At 29.4% G+C, this 17,903-nt stretch overlaps 1 protein-coding gene across 8 annotated transcripts in view; it reads right to left on the reverse strand.

The window, feature by feature from the left end:
• Positions 1 to 280: 280 nt before the first annotated feature.
• Positions 281 to 17,903, reverse strand: part of LOC129949207 (potassium voltage-gated channel subfamily H member 2) — a 613,952-nt gene continuing 596,329 nt past the window's right edge. For 7 of the 8 annotated variants that reach the window (XM_056060506.1, XM_056060508.1, XM_056060510.1 and 4 more), the window contains 7 exons: positions 17,679 to 17,872; positions 10,721 to 10,815; positions 10,262 to 10,398; positions 9,700 to 9,780; positions 4,528 to 4,969; positions 3,926 to 4,465; positions 281 to 480 (listed from right to left, as the gene is read on the reverse strand). In XM_056060506.1, coding sequence (XP_055916481.1) covers positions 369 to 480; positions 3,926 to 4,465; positions 4,528 to 4,969; positions 9,700 to 9,780; positions 10,262 to 10,398; positions 10,721 to 10,815; positions 17,679 to 17,872 — 1,601 coding nt within the window. In that variant the 3' untranslated portion in view covers positions 281 to 368. The remainder of the gene's footprint in view (positions 481 to 3,925; positions 4,466 to 4,527; positions 4,970 to 9,699; positions 9,781 to 10,261; positions 10,399 to 10,720; positions 10,816 to 17,678; positions 17,873 to 17,903) is intronic. The other variant, XM_056060505.1, reaches the window with a different exon arrangement.

Consider the following 17,903-nt stretch of genomic DNA (forward strand, 5'->3'; position numbering starts at 1 on the left):
TTTAAATTTAATATGTACGCAAAACTATTGAACATTTTTCTTGTTTTTTATTTTTTTGTTTTGTTTAAATAAATCAGCTTAGTTTTGTTTTGTTTTATGTTTTGCAATTTTTTTTATAAATTTTGTTTTCTTAGTAAAAATTCACTTTTATTAAAAAAAATCTAGCTTATGGCTTTACAAGTAAATAATTTCTATTTCTTTGTTTTTTTTTGGTTTTGTTTTAATTATTTTTTTTGGTTTATTCTCTTTGGTAGAGTAATAAATTTTTAATTTTTGTTGATTTTTTTTAATTTAATTTTTTATTTTTGGTTTTCTTATTTTGTTGGTTGTAACTGTTTGCTGGTTGATTTTTATGGTAATCACATGGATCATACTTGATCTATTTCGTCTAATGATTCTAATTTTGCAATTGGTGCAAAAACTGTTGTCCAATTTTCAGTATCATCCATTGTTTGGTTGAACGATGAGTATTTTGAGCACCTGAAAAATTTATGACACATAAAATATATTGTTGTTATTTCAATTGTTTACAAATAATATTCCATTGTAAAAAAACGAAGGTTTATCGTTTATAATTGATTATTGTGAAACAGACGTTATTAAGAATGTAAAAGATGTACACGAGAAGTGAATCACTATGCTGAATAATTTGTTGATAAATAATAATTTAAATAAGTAACCAACTGTAAAATAAGTAAATAGGAGAAATGATACGAGAAGCTTCAAATCTGTTTAGTATTTTAAGAGGCTGGGTAAGTTCTAGAGGCCTAAGGAAAATATGTGCTTTAGTTACTTTTACTTTTGCGTTGTAAAATATGGTTTAATTTTAGGGGCCGATGTTGAATGTAAACCACTCCTAAATGTCAAATTTGTTTCTGTATTTCGTTTGACATTTCTCAATGTTAGACTAATTCAATTTCAATCATGGAAAATACATATTCGAGAAACGCACGTAATTTATTCAGGATTGTTACAAAAATTGAAGTTTGAATTAAAATTCATATCGTGCGTTTAGTGATTTTTTCGGAAAATTAAACAATCCAAAAAATAATGCAAAAATTTGATTCAACTGGGTCTGTAAGAGATGTGGAAACACCAGTGCATGCTCATGCAGCTCATCACCTCAACTCGTCGTCGTGCCCAACAATTGCACATCGTCGTTGGAGAAAATTATTCATAAGAACTTGCATTTATACGCTTACAGGCGCAATTGACTCAAAAACTAAAGCGTCTTGACCATTTTAAGCCTCAGTGTCGTTAACGGTCAAAAAATGGCAAGAAATGACAACAGTGAATGATCAATTTTCGAAGAAAATCATCTTCAGTGAGGCACCATAGAGAATTCATCAATTAGCAGAATGTCGCATTTGGGTTAGTGATAATCCAAAAGTGAATGTCGCAAAACCAAAGGACCCACAAAATGACTTTTTGGTTAGGTTTGTTTCAAAATAAGGCTGGTCAGGTAGTTACTGTGGTATGCGCTATCGTGAGATGATAACGAACTTTTTGCTGCCGGAAATGGAAGAATTGGCTGATTTGTGCTACAAATTCAATGGCTGTGTTATCTCGCGTTATAGAAATGTCAACTGCCCACTTAAATCATGTGGTTTGACACCGTTTGCATTTTTTCTTTGGAGTTATTTTAAAGAAAAGGTAAACGTTCATAAGACAGCAACAATTCAAGAGCTTGAAGATGAGATAATTCGACAAATTAACGGCATTTAACTACAATTATACCTCAGCATCATCGACAATTTGGATTATCTAATGCAGGTGTACCATAAATAATTCAGCCATATCAATATTATCATAATAATAATAAATAATTTGTGTTTTATTCAAAACCAACATCGGCCTTTAAAATTTAACCACATTTTATAATAAAATCTTTAGTACTCTCATTGAGATGATCGACCGAGGCGACACCTGGGCAGCCATCAAGGAATTTATTCTGGTGAAGTTGACAAAAATCATCAGCGCCACCAGCACACCAGTCAATGAAGGTACTACATTTGTGTGTGCCATGAGAGTACAAGAAACACAAACACGCTCCAGCTTCGTCTGCGTCTGCGTTAGGCCTGCTTCGAGGTTGCTTAAATGTCACTTCCAAAATGACATTTCTAAAATGGCACTTCTGTCAGCAGCTGTTATTTTTTCTCAAAATAAAAAAATATGAGTTTAAAAACGAAACAAAAATTAATTTGTCGTGGAAGTAGCTAACAAAGCAAAAAAGCAAATGTATTTTACCTTTTTACAGCGTTCAGCTGTCAGACAAAGCAAATGTTCAGCAAATTTGAGCTAGAGCTTCCGTTTGGAGCCAGATTACGTAACAAAACGTTATTTTCTTACGATTGTCAAATGAAACGTGAGTTCGAACCTTCGTTATGAAAGCATGCATTGAATTCCTATGGCTGAACTCGTAAACGTCAGGCGAACCCGAAGCTGAAGCGTGTTTGTATTTCAGCCAATAATATATAGGGTAGTTTTTTAGCTTCCATGAGAACTTTCGATGGTTTCTTTTTGACAGTTGAGAATGTCAAACTATTTTGCTTTTTCTGTTCAATACAATTTGATAACTACTCATGCATAGTTAATTGCTAGAATAACGATTCAAAATTATGGAAAGTTACAAAAAAAAAAAAAACAAATAAATCAGTGAAAATGAAATTCATCTGACGTTGTTTAGTGATATTGCTCATTTCTGGTTAAATGGCTTCCTGACTGATTTTTATCTTAAAACAAATTAATCAGCTTTTATATCGACGACATTTTGGTTTCTAAAAGATGATGCAAATTTTTAAACTTTTTGCAATGACTTTTGGCAAAATCAATTTGATTATAACTTTACTTCCAAAGGAAATACTTTCCAAAGGTGTGTTTACACCAAACACTTCGAGAAACATTGTATAAAAAACTTTTCTGAATGTCTAAAATGTTTTTTTTTTTCTTAAAGTAGAGTAGGATTTGTTAACAAAATATCACAAATAGCTTATATTTAATATGGTTTGAACTTTGAAGTTATATTTTCGTTTTGTAAATTAATTCAGTTTCAGTTGTAATATCTGAAAGAAAGGGTTTCGTTCGTAGATGTTGACGCGGAGTAAATCTCCGCGTGCAACAGGTGGCGCTGTATTTGTTGACACTTATGTTGACGTTTTTGCTATTTCCGTACAATTAAACTATATTATATTCTGAAACGTAGCTCTACTACAGACAATCAGGAGTCACTACACAATTGTTTTTAAGAGCTAAACAAACATTGAAAACATACATTTACATAAAAGGTTAAATAAAAGTTTAGTCGTCAGCTTATTGAAAAACTCATAAGTAATTAAATTACCAAACATATAAATATATACAATTAAACAAAAATCTGTCGGAAGATCTAAATAAATCTTGAGTTTTGAAATAAGAACATAGTTATATTTTGGACACCAATTTACAAACACGTCCATCAAGCCTCAAGGATCAAATCCACCAACATTTAAAATTTAAAAATCCCAAAAATTGATTTTGATATGCAACACCTGTGATATTGCAAACGTTGTTTTGTACGTCAATTAGGGCGAAATGCCCTAATCATTAAGAGAATGCTACCTCTGAGATGATAGGATAAAGCAGTAACCACATCAGTATTCAGCTGCCTTTCACCAAATTCCAAAGCCTTTTACTCCCGCGTTCAATTTACGTCAGTGTTTGAAACGCGAAAGAATAAAATAATTCTTGTTTATTACAAAAAACGCTCCGTTTAAAAGCTTTCTGTGTGCCCAAGCCTTTTTTAGGGGTCATAAAGTGAGTAAATAAAAGAATTTAAATACAAAAAAAAAAAAACAAATAAAAGAGGTCCAAAATGATTCCCCTGAGGTATTTGAGCAATTGCTTGTTTCTGCTAATTTAACTTGACATCTTAGACGTGTTTATTTACCTGAACAAACTTTTGTCAGCACCGGTTGCCACCGTACATTCGGGCTGCGAAACAGATCTCTGTACATTGGTTCGTTGTTGTTGTAATGAAGCTGTGATTGATGATGATGATGGCTGTTGCATATGTGGTGATGGATGTGGATGTGGTTGTAGTTGATGTTGTAGTGGCTGTTGTTGTTGCTGTTGTTGAAGTTGTAATTGTTGTTGTTGTTGAAGTTGTAATTGTTGTTGTAATTGGAGTTGAGTTGATGTCGTTTGTTGAGGTTTATCAGTTGTGATTGCTCCACATAAATCAAATGAGAAATCACTTTCGGACGGCTGATAGGATGTTGTGATCTGTTGTTTGCTAGCTAACAATTGTTGTTGATGTTGCAATTGTTGTTGCTGTTCTAATTGATGTTGCAATTGTTGCTGATGCAGCGTCAATTGCATTTGTTGTTGTTGATGCAGAATGTCGAGAATTGTACGAATGTCTTTATGCAAATTCGTTTCTAGTGTGTCGATACGTTGAGTTAATTCACCTATTTGAGTTTTTATTGAGCTTGAAAGGAAAAAGATGTTAAAAAAGATACAAACTTTAACCAACAATTTAATTTATTTTACCTGATTTCTAAGGTTTTCATACAATGGTGACATGTTGAATGTGATGTTTGTTCGGCACCATGGCCACCTGCCGAACTGCCAGTACTTTCAGTTCGCATATTCAATTTCACTCTACCGCCGCAGGGTTGCGGATCTTTTTGGCCACAACAACAGGTATTCTGCGATGTGGCACACAGTGTAATAGTTTCAGTTTCTTGCAACTCATCGGGAATTATTTCACCAAGGGGAATACTCATTCCCATTGGTATTGATGAATGAGGCTGATGACGGCGTCGATGTCCTAGCAGTGGATCGAATGATTCATTGCCAACACCTGGAACACTTCCACCTCCACCACCTACTCCCATATTGCCGCCACCATTTTCAACACCACCACCCAAGTTGCCAACAATACTTGTTCGGGTTCTGTGCGTGTTTTGATGACTTTCCGTTGGTGACGTTGCTATATATTATAATTAAATATTGAAAATTTATATCGATATCAGAAAAATTTGATATTTTCTTTTGATTATTTCATTGCACATCAAAGACAAACAGTTATACACATAAAATGTAGTTGAATCTAAGGCATATATGAAATGTTAAAAATCTCTAAATGATAGAGCGTTAAAAGATGTATTTTGAGAAAAAAACAACAAGCTAATATAAAATTATTATTTTCTACTTGAAGAGATTCTAAGGCAGTAAAACGACATATTAAACAGTTTCGCTGAGTAAACAAATGTACAGTCCTAAAATTGTATTATTTTCGTTATCGTAACTATTCTTATAAAAACAACTTTCGGGCTCATAGCTTTAATTGGTTTTCAGAATTTAAACCAATAATTGGAATTTTGTCTTTGATTGAAAATGTTGGTCAAATTTCTTGATTAAAATCCATTATTTTCTCATTGAAATCAAGCATTTGAAGTTAAAGTTGATCATTGAAATTAAATTTGGCAAAGAAACTAAAAACTTTCAGTGTAGCGAATTTGTGAAATTTGAAACCAGCTGTTCTTTAAAAAAATGTATCATTGGAAAAATTAAAATCAACTAAAAGAAAAGTTCTGAGGTAGTAAAAGCATTTTTTTAATAAAACATTCTATAGCTCATAAGCTTTATTTTAATACCAAACATAACAAATTTAACTCTCTTAATCGTTTTTAAATCTCGATACAATATTTTCAATGATGAATATTATTGATAGCTATAACTCGCCCCTTAGGAGAAGCTTCAAATTCAATTGGTTTTTAGAATTGAAACTAACCACTAAATTGTATGTAACTGGTCAGTAGATACTATTATTGAAAATACCAATTATTGAAATCAAGCTTTTGAGGTTAAAGTTGATCATTGAAAGCAGAACTAACAGAACTTAATACTAAGAAAATCGATAGTCATCATTTAAACGATTTTTATGAATTAAAAATCATAAATCATTCATTCAAAACGATTTCATCAAAAAGAGTACAAATTAATTAAAAAACAATTCTTATGACAAATGGACTATTTTTTTTAAGTACAAATATTAAGTCCGTTCGCGTAACTTCCTCAGTCTAATTTTACGAAAAATTTAACTAAATCCTGTTCGCGTAATCAAAAATTTCGTAGTTTTTTGTAAAAGGGAGCGCTCGCGAGAAAGTAAAATATTTCCTCAACCTACGAACCTGTCAAATTTGATAGAATTTCAAATAAATTATATAAATGCAATTTATTTGCTGTCACTTATAAAATAAAAAATTCTTTTTCAAAGAACAGCAACAAGATTGCAAAATTTTTATTTTTTTGACAGTCGAATTGTGGGAAAAATGTATTCATTTCCCGTTCGCTTACTTTTTTGTAGTTATGTTTTTTTGTGAAAGAATTTTATCTCCACTCTTTAAAATATGTCTTTTTACGAATTTTAGTGCAGAAAGTACGCGAACGGACCTATTATACAGCACATTTTGACAACAAACAATTTAATTTACTTATTTTCTTTTAAATATTAAAGAATAATGTTTGAAGCTGCCACAACAGGTCCCTTATCCATAAGAGCTCATCGGGATTGTACTTAGTTACATAAAATCAAAATAAATGAATTTTAGAAACCGATGAATCAATCATTCATCAATATTAGAGATACGGCCTTCAAATATCCCTAGTCTTATAGGTTTTTTCACACCAAACCGAATTCTATGTACATAAAAAACTCAAGTTTTCCAATACATTATTCGCATGCTACAAGTTTTCGTAACCCACTAGTTTTATATAAAACCTGTCGAAAACTATAAGCAGTTCAAAGATGAACAAAACCAAAAAAACCTTTCGAAACATTCAGCGCTCAAATTAATGTAAAAAAAACAGCTGATGGCGTCTGTCAAAATAAATTGTTGAATTTTTGTCCACAAATGTAAATTTAAATAAAATAGTGTACTTAATTAAACTTACAATTTGGTTAAGGTAAGTAATATTATTTAAAAAGATTGTTTTTTTTCTTCTTATTTACAGAATATGAAAGAGAATAAAAAGAAAAGAAAACTTTGAGATTGCAAGGAGGAAGCTTCAGCTTTCTTTGTATGTATTAAAATCAATTTAAATTGGTCAGGATGGATTTTATTTTCACACAAAATTTTTAAAAGACTATTTAAATATTTGAGAATCGATTCTGCAAAAAGTAAAATGGCAAATGAAAAGGTGTAAACGTTCAATGTGAACGATTTTCTGGTTTTTGAAAAATCTGTTAGGAGTTTCGTGTGAAATGCCTAAAAAGATATTTTTCCCGACAACTAGTTGTGTCTTGAAAATATTCGCACATATTTGATAGTGAAAAAAGTGAAGTTAAGTTTTTCATTCTTTCGCTCTACCTCAGAACTTATTCAAAATAATTCTTACAGATGACACTTGAATATGTTCAGAACACTTTCTGTGCGAAAAAAAAATTACTAAACGTACCTATTTTCATTGGCAAGAGCTGAACGCTTTCTTAATCTGTGAACGTCAAAAGTGACAGTAATTATTTGGCCAGTTTATATTTCTAAGAATTATCTTAGACGGATGGACAGAGCCTGAGGATAAAATATCGTTTGTATTTCTATTCATCCTTTTCAAATTGTACGATAAAGAATTCTTGAGAAATCGAATCATAAAAACTCTGTTCTCAGATTTCTCGTGAGACATTTTAATGAGAATTTTTGTTTCTATTTCTGAAAATAAGAAACGTAAACTGGCCAAATTTGGAGATCTCCGAGCTGCTGTTTTCCAATTTAAAACAAATCTCCGAAAATATATTATTAATGTCATTTCTGACGCTATATAATACAATAATCCATTGATGATGATACATTGCTTTGATTGAGAGTATCAGACTTTTTTTTTAAATATTACAACTAAGTTCCAAGTCTGACGTTCTAAATTTCTAAAAAACAAAATATTTGTATTCAAACAATGTATTTATGTACACAATTATTACAAAATTAAGAATTCATATATTTTAGTTAGTATTCCTCTAATATAACACAAACAAAATTAGCACCCAAAATACCTTTGCACTCAAAATCACTTCTCAAAATGTATTATAAAATTAATTTAAAGTTAATCTATACTAAAAATATTAAGATTTAAATACTGATTTTGTAACTTATAATGCCTAAAATATTTACAATTGATCTAAAATAACTTATAATCAGGGTTATATTTTATGTGATGACAGTGTTTGTCCATCGGGCAAAAAAGAGTTGTACTACGAAGTTGTTTTTAAACATTTTCATTCAATATTAAAACATTAAACATGGTGGAAACACATTAAAATAGTAAACTGACAGACAAAAAGTATACTGTTGTCAAATTTGTATTGAATTTAAAGTTAACAATTAGATTTCTTACGAATAACGTTACAACTTTCAACAGCTTTCAAATACTATAAGCAGGAAGTTGTAGAAAGTAGTATTACTTTTGTAGTTCTTTTGGCTTTAGATATTTAATTGTTCTTGATCTTTTGATATATTTTACGAACTCCATCTTGAATGCATTGATCCGAGTGCAGAAAAATTCCTGTTAAATGAAAAGATCTCAATGTTCAATTGTAATCACATTACATGGTTAAGAAACTTTTCTTTCAAAACCACCAACTGCAAATTTTTCCCCATTCTTGTAGTAATTCCGAACAATTTCAATGCATTGTTGAAGCAAGTGTCATCTTATTTTTACTAATGGCTGCGTTCAATCTCAGCAGATAGGATATCTTTATACCTTTTTTTTTTAGTGTTAACGGTTAAAATAACAGCCGATCAAAAACAGCTAAGATGTCAAAAAAGGAATCCAAAGGTATCCAAGAATTTCTGGGGTACGTAGGTATCTGAGATAACAGCTGATTCAACACATGGTTGAATTTTAAGAAACTTGAAAATTGATTTCAGCCTTTTGTATTTGTTGGTAAACAAAAAGATACAAAATGTAAGTTGAAGTTGTATTTGGGGATGTTCTATACATAATAGACGATGAAGAACCTATTTGCCTCCGAATTTTAGAAGGTAATTATGATTTATTTTTTTAAACTTCAAAATTAGCTTGTTTTGGTTTTGTAGATAACCAATTTGCCAGGTCCGACGAATCAGTTAAATTATCCATTAAACGTTTTATCTTACAACAATTTTCGCTTTGAAGCTTAAATGTTCCTCTGCTTTTTGTAAACAGCTGAAAGTTGTTTTTATTTTTTGACAGCTATCCAACTCGTTCAACGATCGTTCAACGAGGTATCTAAAAATCCACCTATCCAAGATCCTATCTAACACGAGATTGAACGCAACCAATGACTCAGTTTTCACTTGTTCAATATCAGAAGATGACAGCTTCAAAAGTGACAGCTGTCCAAATAGATGTGTATTAAAAATAAAACCTCTTTTCAATATTATTACCATGTATTTAAGATTTAAAATGAAGCAAACTTTTCTTTTTAAAAATATATATATTTCTTAATTTAAGCTCAAAAACCAAAGAAATTGTGTGCATACCTAAATTATATTTTCGGAGTATCGAAACTGTGAAATATGCCTGAACCTCAAATTCACTCAAAACTCAAAAGCTTTATAATGATTTTTTGATGTTACAAATTTAAGTTACACACAATAAAAAGCACACACACACACAAACACACAACACATATAGAATGTTAAAATACAAAATACAAAAATCAACGAAAAAAAATATAAGCACCATTTGGAATGCTGAAGACATTTTTAAGTGTTCTCTGATCGTATTGATGATATTGTTGACTTTTTCGTTTCATGTACAGTCCTAAGAATTTTGTTTTTTTGTTTTAAATTCATTGTTTTATAAGATTTTGTTTTTTTTTTTTGGAATTTCAGAAAAAAATATCAATTTTATTTTAATTGTTTATGTTGTGTAAAAAAGTTTGTTTGTTATTTTTAAAATTTTGATTAATGTGTGGTTAGTTAAGTTTTAGTTTTTAATTTGTATCAATTGTTTTTGTTTTTAAAGGTTTTTTGTTTAGTTTAATGTTTAAAATTTTAGTTTTTGAGAAAAAAAATTGAAGGTGCAAAAAAGAAAAACAAGAAAGAAAAAACAAAAATGTACACATGAGTACAAACATTTTAGTTTTTTTTTTGAAATGTTGAAGATTTTGAAAATACAAAAACTTTAACAAAAACAATAAAAAAATTAGTTTTCTTGTAACTTTCGAAATAGTACAAAAAATTTAACTAGAGAATACAGAAAATTGTATGAAATTGTAATTTTTGAATGTTTTTTAATTTACCTGTACGCGGATAATGGGGTTTACCATTACTCCCTATTGTGATATCCTTATCGGTATCACTGAGAACGCCTGGCGAGAGCCGCTCGTTGGGATTATCACAAATATTTGCCTTGCAAGGTCTGTTATGAACTCCAGTACTGTAATTAAGTTTAAAAGAAAAATCATTTATAACAGTTTTTGTTTTATTTTTGAATGAACAATATTTTCGTTAAATTAATATTTAAAAAATGTATTTTTCAAAAACTACAATTCTCAGATCAAAACAATTTGGCACAAAGTCAAAAAACACAAAATCAAAACCAAAACGAAAATTCATAAACACATTTACTAAAAATTTATTTATTAAATTAATTTGTAGGAATGTTTAGAAATTTGTTTGTAAAAAAACACTCAAAATTAAGGAAAAAATCGGTACAATTATACAAAAATTCAAAAGTTAACATTCAAAAAAGTACTTACAGCCTAATTGATCTAGTATCACTAGTACTTCTGTCTCTATCATGTGATGTGGCTCGCATGTATCTATGTTTAACCTCTACACCAGCTTGTTCTTCCTGTGGGCATGCCGGTGTTTTGGGTTGGATTTTTGTTTTTGTTTATAATATTATTATTATTTTTTAAAAAGTTTAATTTAAAATTTTAGAAGCCGAATCAAATTTTAATTAATTTATTTTTTAGTTTGTTTTTTTAGTTGATGTAGAGACAGTGTTCCAAGCATCCAGATATTTAATGTTTTTTTAAATATTTTTTTTGTATTTTGTTTAATTACATAAAACGAAAGAAAAGAAAAAAGAAACAACAATAATAACAGTAAACTTTGTAAAAAAGTGGTATAGTAGGTAACATTTAGTAATAATATATACTTTTTTTATTTACTGAGCAAGCATGATAAAATACCTACATTTTTTTAAGGATATGGAGGAAATCTACTTTTCTAAAAGATGCAGTTTTTCTAAGCTTGTCTTTTTTTAATGATAAATATGATTTTTAATTGGGACCAACAGGAATAATGTAAGTATACAAACCTAGTAGTAAAAATTATTAATTTTGAGTAATAGTCCTACTAAATATTTCCTTACAAATTTCTTAAAAGGACATAACAATACTGGTAAAAGACTGAACAATAATGTTTGACAATGGTTAAAAAACAAAGTTTGTGAAACTAGGTAGTGAGTTTAATCATCCGATTTCAATTTAAATATCCATTGTTTTTTTACAATAGGTACATTCAATCCGGTCCCAATCAATCCATAAATGAGAATAGTTGGAATTCAATTGACCTTCAACACTCTTTATTTCAATTACCTTCTTATAAGTATCCATACAAATTTTCTAATGATATTTTTTTTTATAAAAAATTGAAAAATATATAAACAAAATTTTCAATTAAAATTTTCTAAAGGTTTTACCAAATTTTCAAAAAGTCTTAACACTGATAGTTCGTATAAATGAACGCACCAAATCTAACCTATGTGTGAAGGGACCTGTCAGTTTTAAGAACCTAGAAGTCACATAGATTGACCAAATAACTAGAAATTAGAGAAACCATTTATAAATAAATAAATTGGGTGGCGCAACAGTCCGTTTGAGAACTAGGGCCTAGTGACTGACAACTCTCAATGATTCCTGTGTGCGAGTACTGTTGTCACGTATGGAAGGGACCTACAGTTTTAAGCAGGGATAGAACCCTAGACCTCTCGCATGACAGTCCAACGCACTAACCATCATGCCACGGGTACTACCACGGAAACCATTTAGTGATTTGAATTTGCGAAAATTTCCCATCCTTTCTGTTTATTTGTCTTGCTAAGAAGGTTTAAAGGTTTTCGTGTTTTATTAAAAAAGTTGTCAGTTGAATTATTCTAGGTTAGGTAAGGTAAATATTCCATTGTGATACCACATAGATCTTGAGGTTTCCTTCTAAGCTGAATGGAACCTACGAAACGTGAGAGGCTGATTATGCTAATATGATTTAGATCGTTTAGATAAGTGTTTTTTAACCCCTTACATGAAGCGGACCCTTAAGCACGAATAAATATTTCGCGACCCCCAACCCATTGCTTTTTTGCCGTACCGTCGAACTTCGACGAGCTTTTCTTTCATACATTTTAACTTTGACATCTCGAACTTTTTTGCTTGTATATCTTGAATAAAAGTCTTCAAGGGCGAAATAAAAATGTCATATCTGCCTAAGGCAAAAGCCATGACTTTGCAAACAAAATAGAATTTTGGTCATCGTCTCTTAATCAAAACCACTTAGATTCATTTTCCTCGACACAATCTTTTGTTGAAATATCAAGGAAATTATATTTGGTATAAAAATGGTGTTAGAAAAGTTGAAAGAAGAAATGTGTCATTAATTCTCAATGGAAGATATATCGAAGAATATATTTCCGAATCTTTAATCCGTTTTTAAATGCAGCTGTTAATGAGGCAAAATTGGCAATCAAGCTCAAGGAATGCCTGCTGGATCTATCGTCTTTCAATTTGAATATCTTTTGGTTAAAAAGGATATTAGAATATCCTGGATTAACATCAGAGGCTTCGAAGTGTTTGATTCTATTTGACACCTCGTACTTGTGCGAGTTGACATTTGCGTCAATGGCCAAAATTAAAAGTAAGGAAAAAAATCACGTTGGGAGAAATTGATATCTCAAAAACAAGCGCAACGCTCGCATTAAGAATAAGTTTTTCTTAATTTGATACAAATGTTTAAGATGGATTATATCTCATAGGTTATTTTCATATTTGACACAAATGAATATTTCCTTCAATTATCATTTTTCTTAATAAACATTTTTTAACTTCATGGTTTGTTTGACTGTAGCATTTTCTCAACCTTTTGAAATTCCTCGTTAGGGGGTCTACCCACACGTTGAAAAACACTGGCTTAGATCGTTAAAGAAGAGTTCTCCTAGGTAGTTCTTGGGTTTTTGAGCTAGAGCAGGGCATGTACAGAGAAGGTGAAGAACTTTTTCCTATTATTCTAACAAATTTAAAAAATACAAAAAATATTTTTTATATTATGATGAAATAGTTTTAATTTCGAAATATATTTTTGTAAACTAGATGTTCAGTCTAAACCCAATTTTTATTTATTTTAGTTTCTTTAAGTTTCTTTTTCTTAAAAGTTTCTTTTTTATATAAACAATTAAATATTGTTTTTTTCTTAGAAAACTAAATCATTTTGAAATCACTACCTTCATTTATTGACGAGATATCGAAAATCAAACATCAATTTTTACTAATGTTGCAAAATATTTGTTGGAAATTTTAATTTATAAAAAAAACTAAAGTTAGATTCATATTAAAATTTTGCTGAATGTCAAACATAATATTTTCTTAAAGTTGAAATTACTTTGAAACCAAAATTTTAGAATTTTAAAAAGATATTTAAGTAGAAAATCAGTTTTTACAAATTTTTGTTAATGTTTTCTAAGGTTTTTATTTTTTTTGTGGAAAACGATTTTTCTAAACATTTTGCCAGTTGTCAAAAACGTTAGTTTTTAGTGAATACAATTATTTCGGAGACAAAATCATTTTTTTTTCGTAAAATATTCATGACGGCAATTATTTTTTTTCAAGATGAATATTTTAATACAAAATTTAATTAAAGTCTCTAGCGTAATTGGTTCGTGATTAAATTTCTACGGTAAAAATATCACCCGGTCAATATATTTGAGAGCCCTTTCTGTGTTATTATCTGTATATCAAAATTTAATTGAAGTCGATATTTCCGCTGGTTCTTGATTTATGGATGACGAAAAAAGTTTTCTGAACGTACGTACACACGCACGCACAAACATCTCTCTAAAAATCTTTTATGAAGATTCTAGAGATCTTGAAATATCGAGTATTGTCAAAATTTCCAATTCGACTTATCAGATCGGTTACAATAATTTTCTATGGGAAGTTAAAAATGCTTTAAATGCTAAAATTATCTTTTTCTTTTCCAAAATCTACTTTTTTTAAGTAAGGAAGTTCCTAGAACTTTGGCTTTAGGTAAAAAAGACCTAAGTCAAAAATTTACAATTTAGGTTTTAGATTCGGTTTACATGCTATTTTTTGAATCTTTTATTTAATACTAATAACTTGAGTCTATAACAAATGCTTAATATGGTATTAATTGTTTGGTCTTCAGACAATTCTGGAAAAAATTCAATTTTTTTTTATTTTCTGACTTAAGTCAAAAAAATATTCTTTAATACTTAACTACACTAGTCTAGATCTCTCGCCAGTATTTTGTATAAGATAATAAAAGTTTGATGTCGATATCTTTCTTTATTTTAAAGAAATTTGAGTTGAAAATCAATTGTTAGAAGTAATTATTTGAAGCTTTAAATATTTTCTTTCAGTTTTTTTATTCATAAAAATAATATTGTAGTTAAAATTGCCAGCAATAGGGGGGAACTACAGTTTCAAGCCAAATCTGAATTACTCTTCAAGTATTTGTCAGTTCCTCGCAAGAGGCAGTAGTCGTGAAAAAAAAACTTTAGATGGCACAGGCACGAATTTAACCCAACACCTCTGACATGACAGTCCAACTTACTAACCATCATATTAAGCTAGTAAGTGGCTTTTAAATTAAGAAATATTTAATTCCTAAATCCGCCCATGACTTATATGTATTAAAAAATTAAGTCATGAGCAAGTGACTTATGCAATAAAAAATAATTCACAACCTTCTAACTTACTTATGATTAAGAAAAAAATTAATTCATAAGCTTATGGTTAAATTCAGATTAGAAAAATATGTACGTGTCAAATTTATAAGTTTGCATGATCGTTTCATGATTTTCAAAAGCTTGAAAACAGTTTTGATTAATAGTTGAATAATTATGTTTTAAAAACATGCTTAAGAATATTCAATGTACCAACGAACTTATGAATTAAATTTGTTTTATTTCACAAGTTACTTAGGACGTTGTGGATTAAATAACTTGCTCATGACTTTGATTATTTTAAATTCATAAGTTAGAAATTTACGACTTAATTTCTTTTATTTATAAGTCACTAACTTCCTTGATTATTTCAGGCAAAATCAATAAACCAATTGATTGTAAGGTTAAAACGATGAAGGTGAATTATGGACCGGAATCACACCCGAAACGAAATCGATAAGCCAAATTATTTAAGAAAAAACAGGCAGGGATGCGACCCACACTGATAAAATCCCATCTTGTCTGTCGATTTGTCTTGCTTAAAAGTTTGTCGGTTTTCGTGTTTTGTTAAAAAAGTTATGAGTTAAATAATTCTAAAAAAATTTAAAAAAAAATCCAACAACATTTCGCTTATTATGAAATAGTTTTATTTCAAAATCAATTTTTGTTAACGAGATTTTTAGTGGTTAACCAATTTTTACCAGTTTTAGTAGCATTTCTTAAAACTTTTTATTTCTTATATAAACAAATACAAATTGGATGAATAAAATTAATTTGAAGTCAATATCTTTTATTGTTCAAGATATCGATAACCCATCATGAATGTTTACCAAATTTGTGTATTTTTTGTAGATTTTATATTTTTATGAAAAAACGGACTGTTGGATTTTTATAAAAAAAATTACTAAACTGTCGAAAATAATATTTTCTGTGGAATAAGAACAAGTTTGAAGACAAAGTTTTAATTTTTGAAAAGATATTTAGGTCGAAAGTTAAGTTTTACCATCTTTTAACAATGTTTTGTTCAGGTTTTTATTTTTTGTGAGAAAAAACTGTCAATTCGATTTTTATCAAAGTTTTACCAGATGTTAAAAACGTTATTTTCGTTTCACAACATTTTTTTGGACATACAATTTTCGAGGTGACAAATATTTTTTTTAGTTGTTTTGATTTATAAAAAAAAGAGCTCATTGGATTTGGTCTCTAGCGTTATTCGTGAGATATTAAGGGCTTACCAAAATGTACACCTTTTTTTAAACTGCTTTGGTAAAAAAACTAAACACGAGCTCTTTCTGCAACTTCCGCATTATTATCTGCATATCTCCTGATCTTTAGCTATGGACGACAAAAAAATGTCGCGAACTTACAGACGCACGGACATACGAACGTACAAACGTACGTACATACGCACGCACAGACATCTCTCTAAAAATCTTTTATTTCGAATCTAGGGACTTTGAAACGTCGAGAAGTGTTAACATTTTCAACTTGACAAAACGGACCGATTACAATATCTTTCTATGGGAAGTTAAATATGCACGCTGATTACAGAATATGTAAATTATGCTGCTTAATTTTTTAAATGTTAATTTTGACATTTCTACGATAATAACAATGTCAAAAAACCACTCTAAATGCACCAGTAACTTATTTCTTAAATTATGTATTGAGTCCTTTATAAAAATCAAGGATCGGTTGATATTTTATAAAGTGAGTGTAAAGGAGCCCAGGAATTCATATTTCTCTTCTTTTGTGTTGACTGTTGGACACCCTGTACCTTTATATGTATGTAATCATTCATACCTGTTCAAAAATGTAATAAAAATATAGTTTTTAAAATGGTATTCTCTTTGACAGTCTTTGGTGACATATCGTTTCGACGTTTGATTAGTCCGTGGTTTATGGTCAAAATGAGAAAACCAACAATTTCACCAGTAAATCTCATCCACCAATTTCCAATCACTGTTGTGTTGGCTTTAGCGTTAAAATTCAATATACCAATCAGGGTTGAAGTGAACAGTACAGAGATTAAAGTCATATTTGCCTTAGATGTACTACAACTTTTTTTTGGCGCTCTTCCATCAACTCAAATTTGATTAAAAAACTAAGCAATGTTTGATCAGATGGAATAAAAGTTGAGACTATAAACTCACTAAAAACATGTTAGGGTACTATTTGGGTTAAATAAATGTCCCTAAAAAACATTCTGTGTGCCTTTTTTTTTTTGTTTATTTGACGTTATTCAGTAAAAATGGTCTTTATTGTTTACTAAAATTTAAAGTTCAAATGTATTTCCTTTGTTTATTATTTATATTTTCAAATATTATTTAATATTGTCGGATTTGTAGGTTTACGAAATAAATTTACTTTTAAACTACACTACGTGTTAGACAAGACTATTTCTTCCTTACTAAAATTCCTAAAATATATAGGAACTAATTGTCTGCTTTTGGTGTTTTTGAAAAATAGGTACTATCTACTTCTATAAATTCATCTAAAAGCATTTCAAAACAATTTCTATATTAAAACAAAAATATATTTTACTTATATAGTTTTTATGTATATAACAAATTTTACCAATTTAATTTACTCAAGAAGATAAAATATACGATAATGTTGTATACGATTATAGTTTAAAGAAAATTATTATTGATTAACAACTTTTTTTTTTATATTATTACTAAACATTTATCTGAGCAATTTTATTAAATTTTATAATAGAAAATAAATATTTTAAAAATAAATTTTATACTCACATCTCTCATATTGTACGTTATCACTAAACTATTTACAAAACTGTCATAAAATTCCGGATAGAGATCAAGGACATCGAGCATATCCTCACGATGGATTTTATGTAAATCACAATAAGTAAGCGCTCGTACATTACTATTTGATTTTCCAATTGTCGAGTATATACACGGATTTTCACCGAAAATATCGTCTTTTCCTAAATTTAATAATATTTAAAACAAAATAAA

Source organism: Eupeodes corollae, chromosome 3 (genome assembly GCF_945859685.1).
Source record: "Eupeodes corollae chromosome 3, idEupCoro1.1, whole genome shotgun sequence".
In the NCBI taxonomy this organism is placed as follows: Eukaryota; Metazoa; Arthropoda; class Insecta; order Diptera; family Syrphidae; genus Eupeodes; species Eupeodes corollae.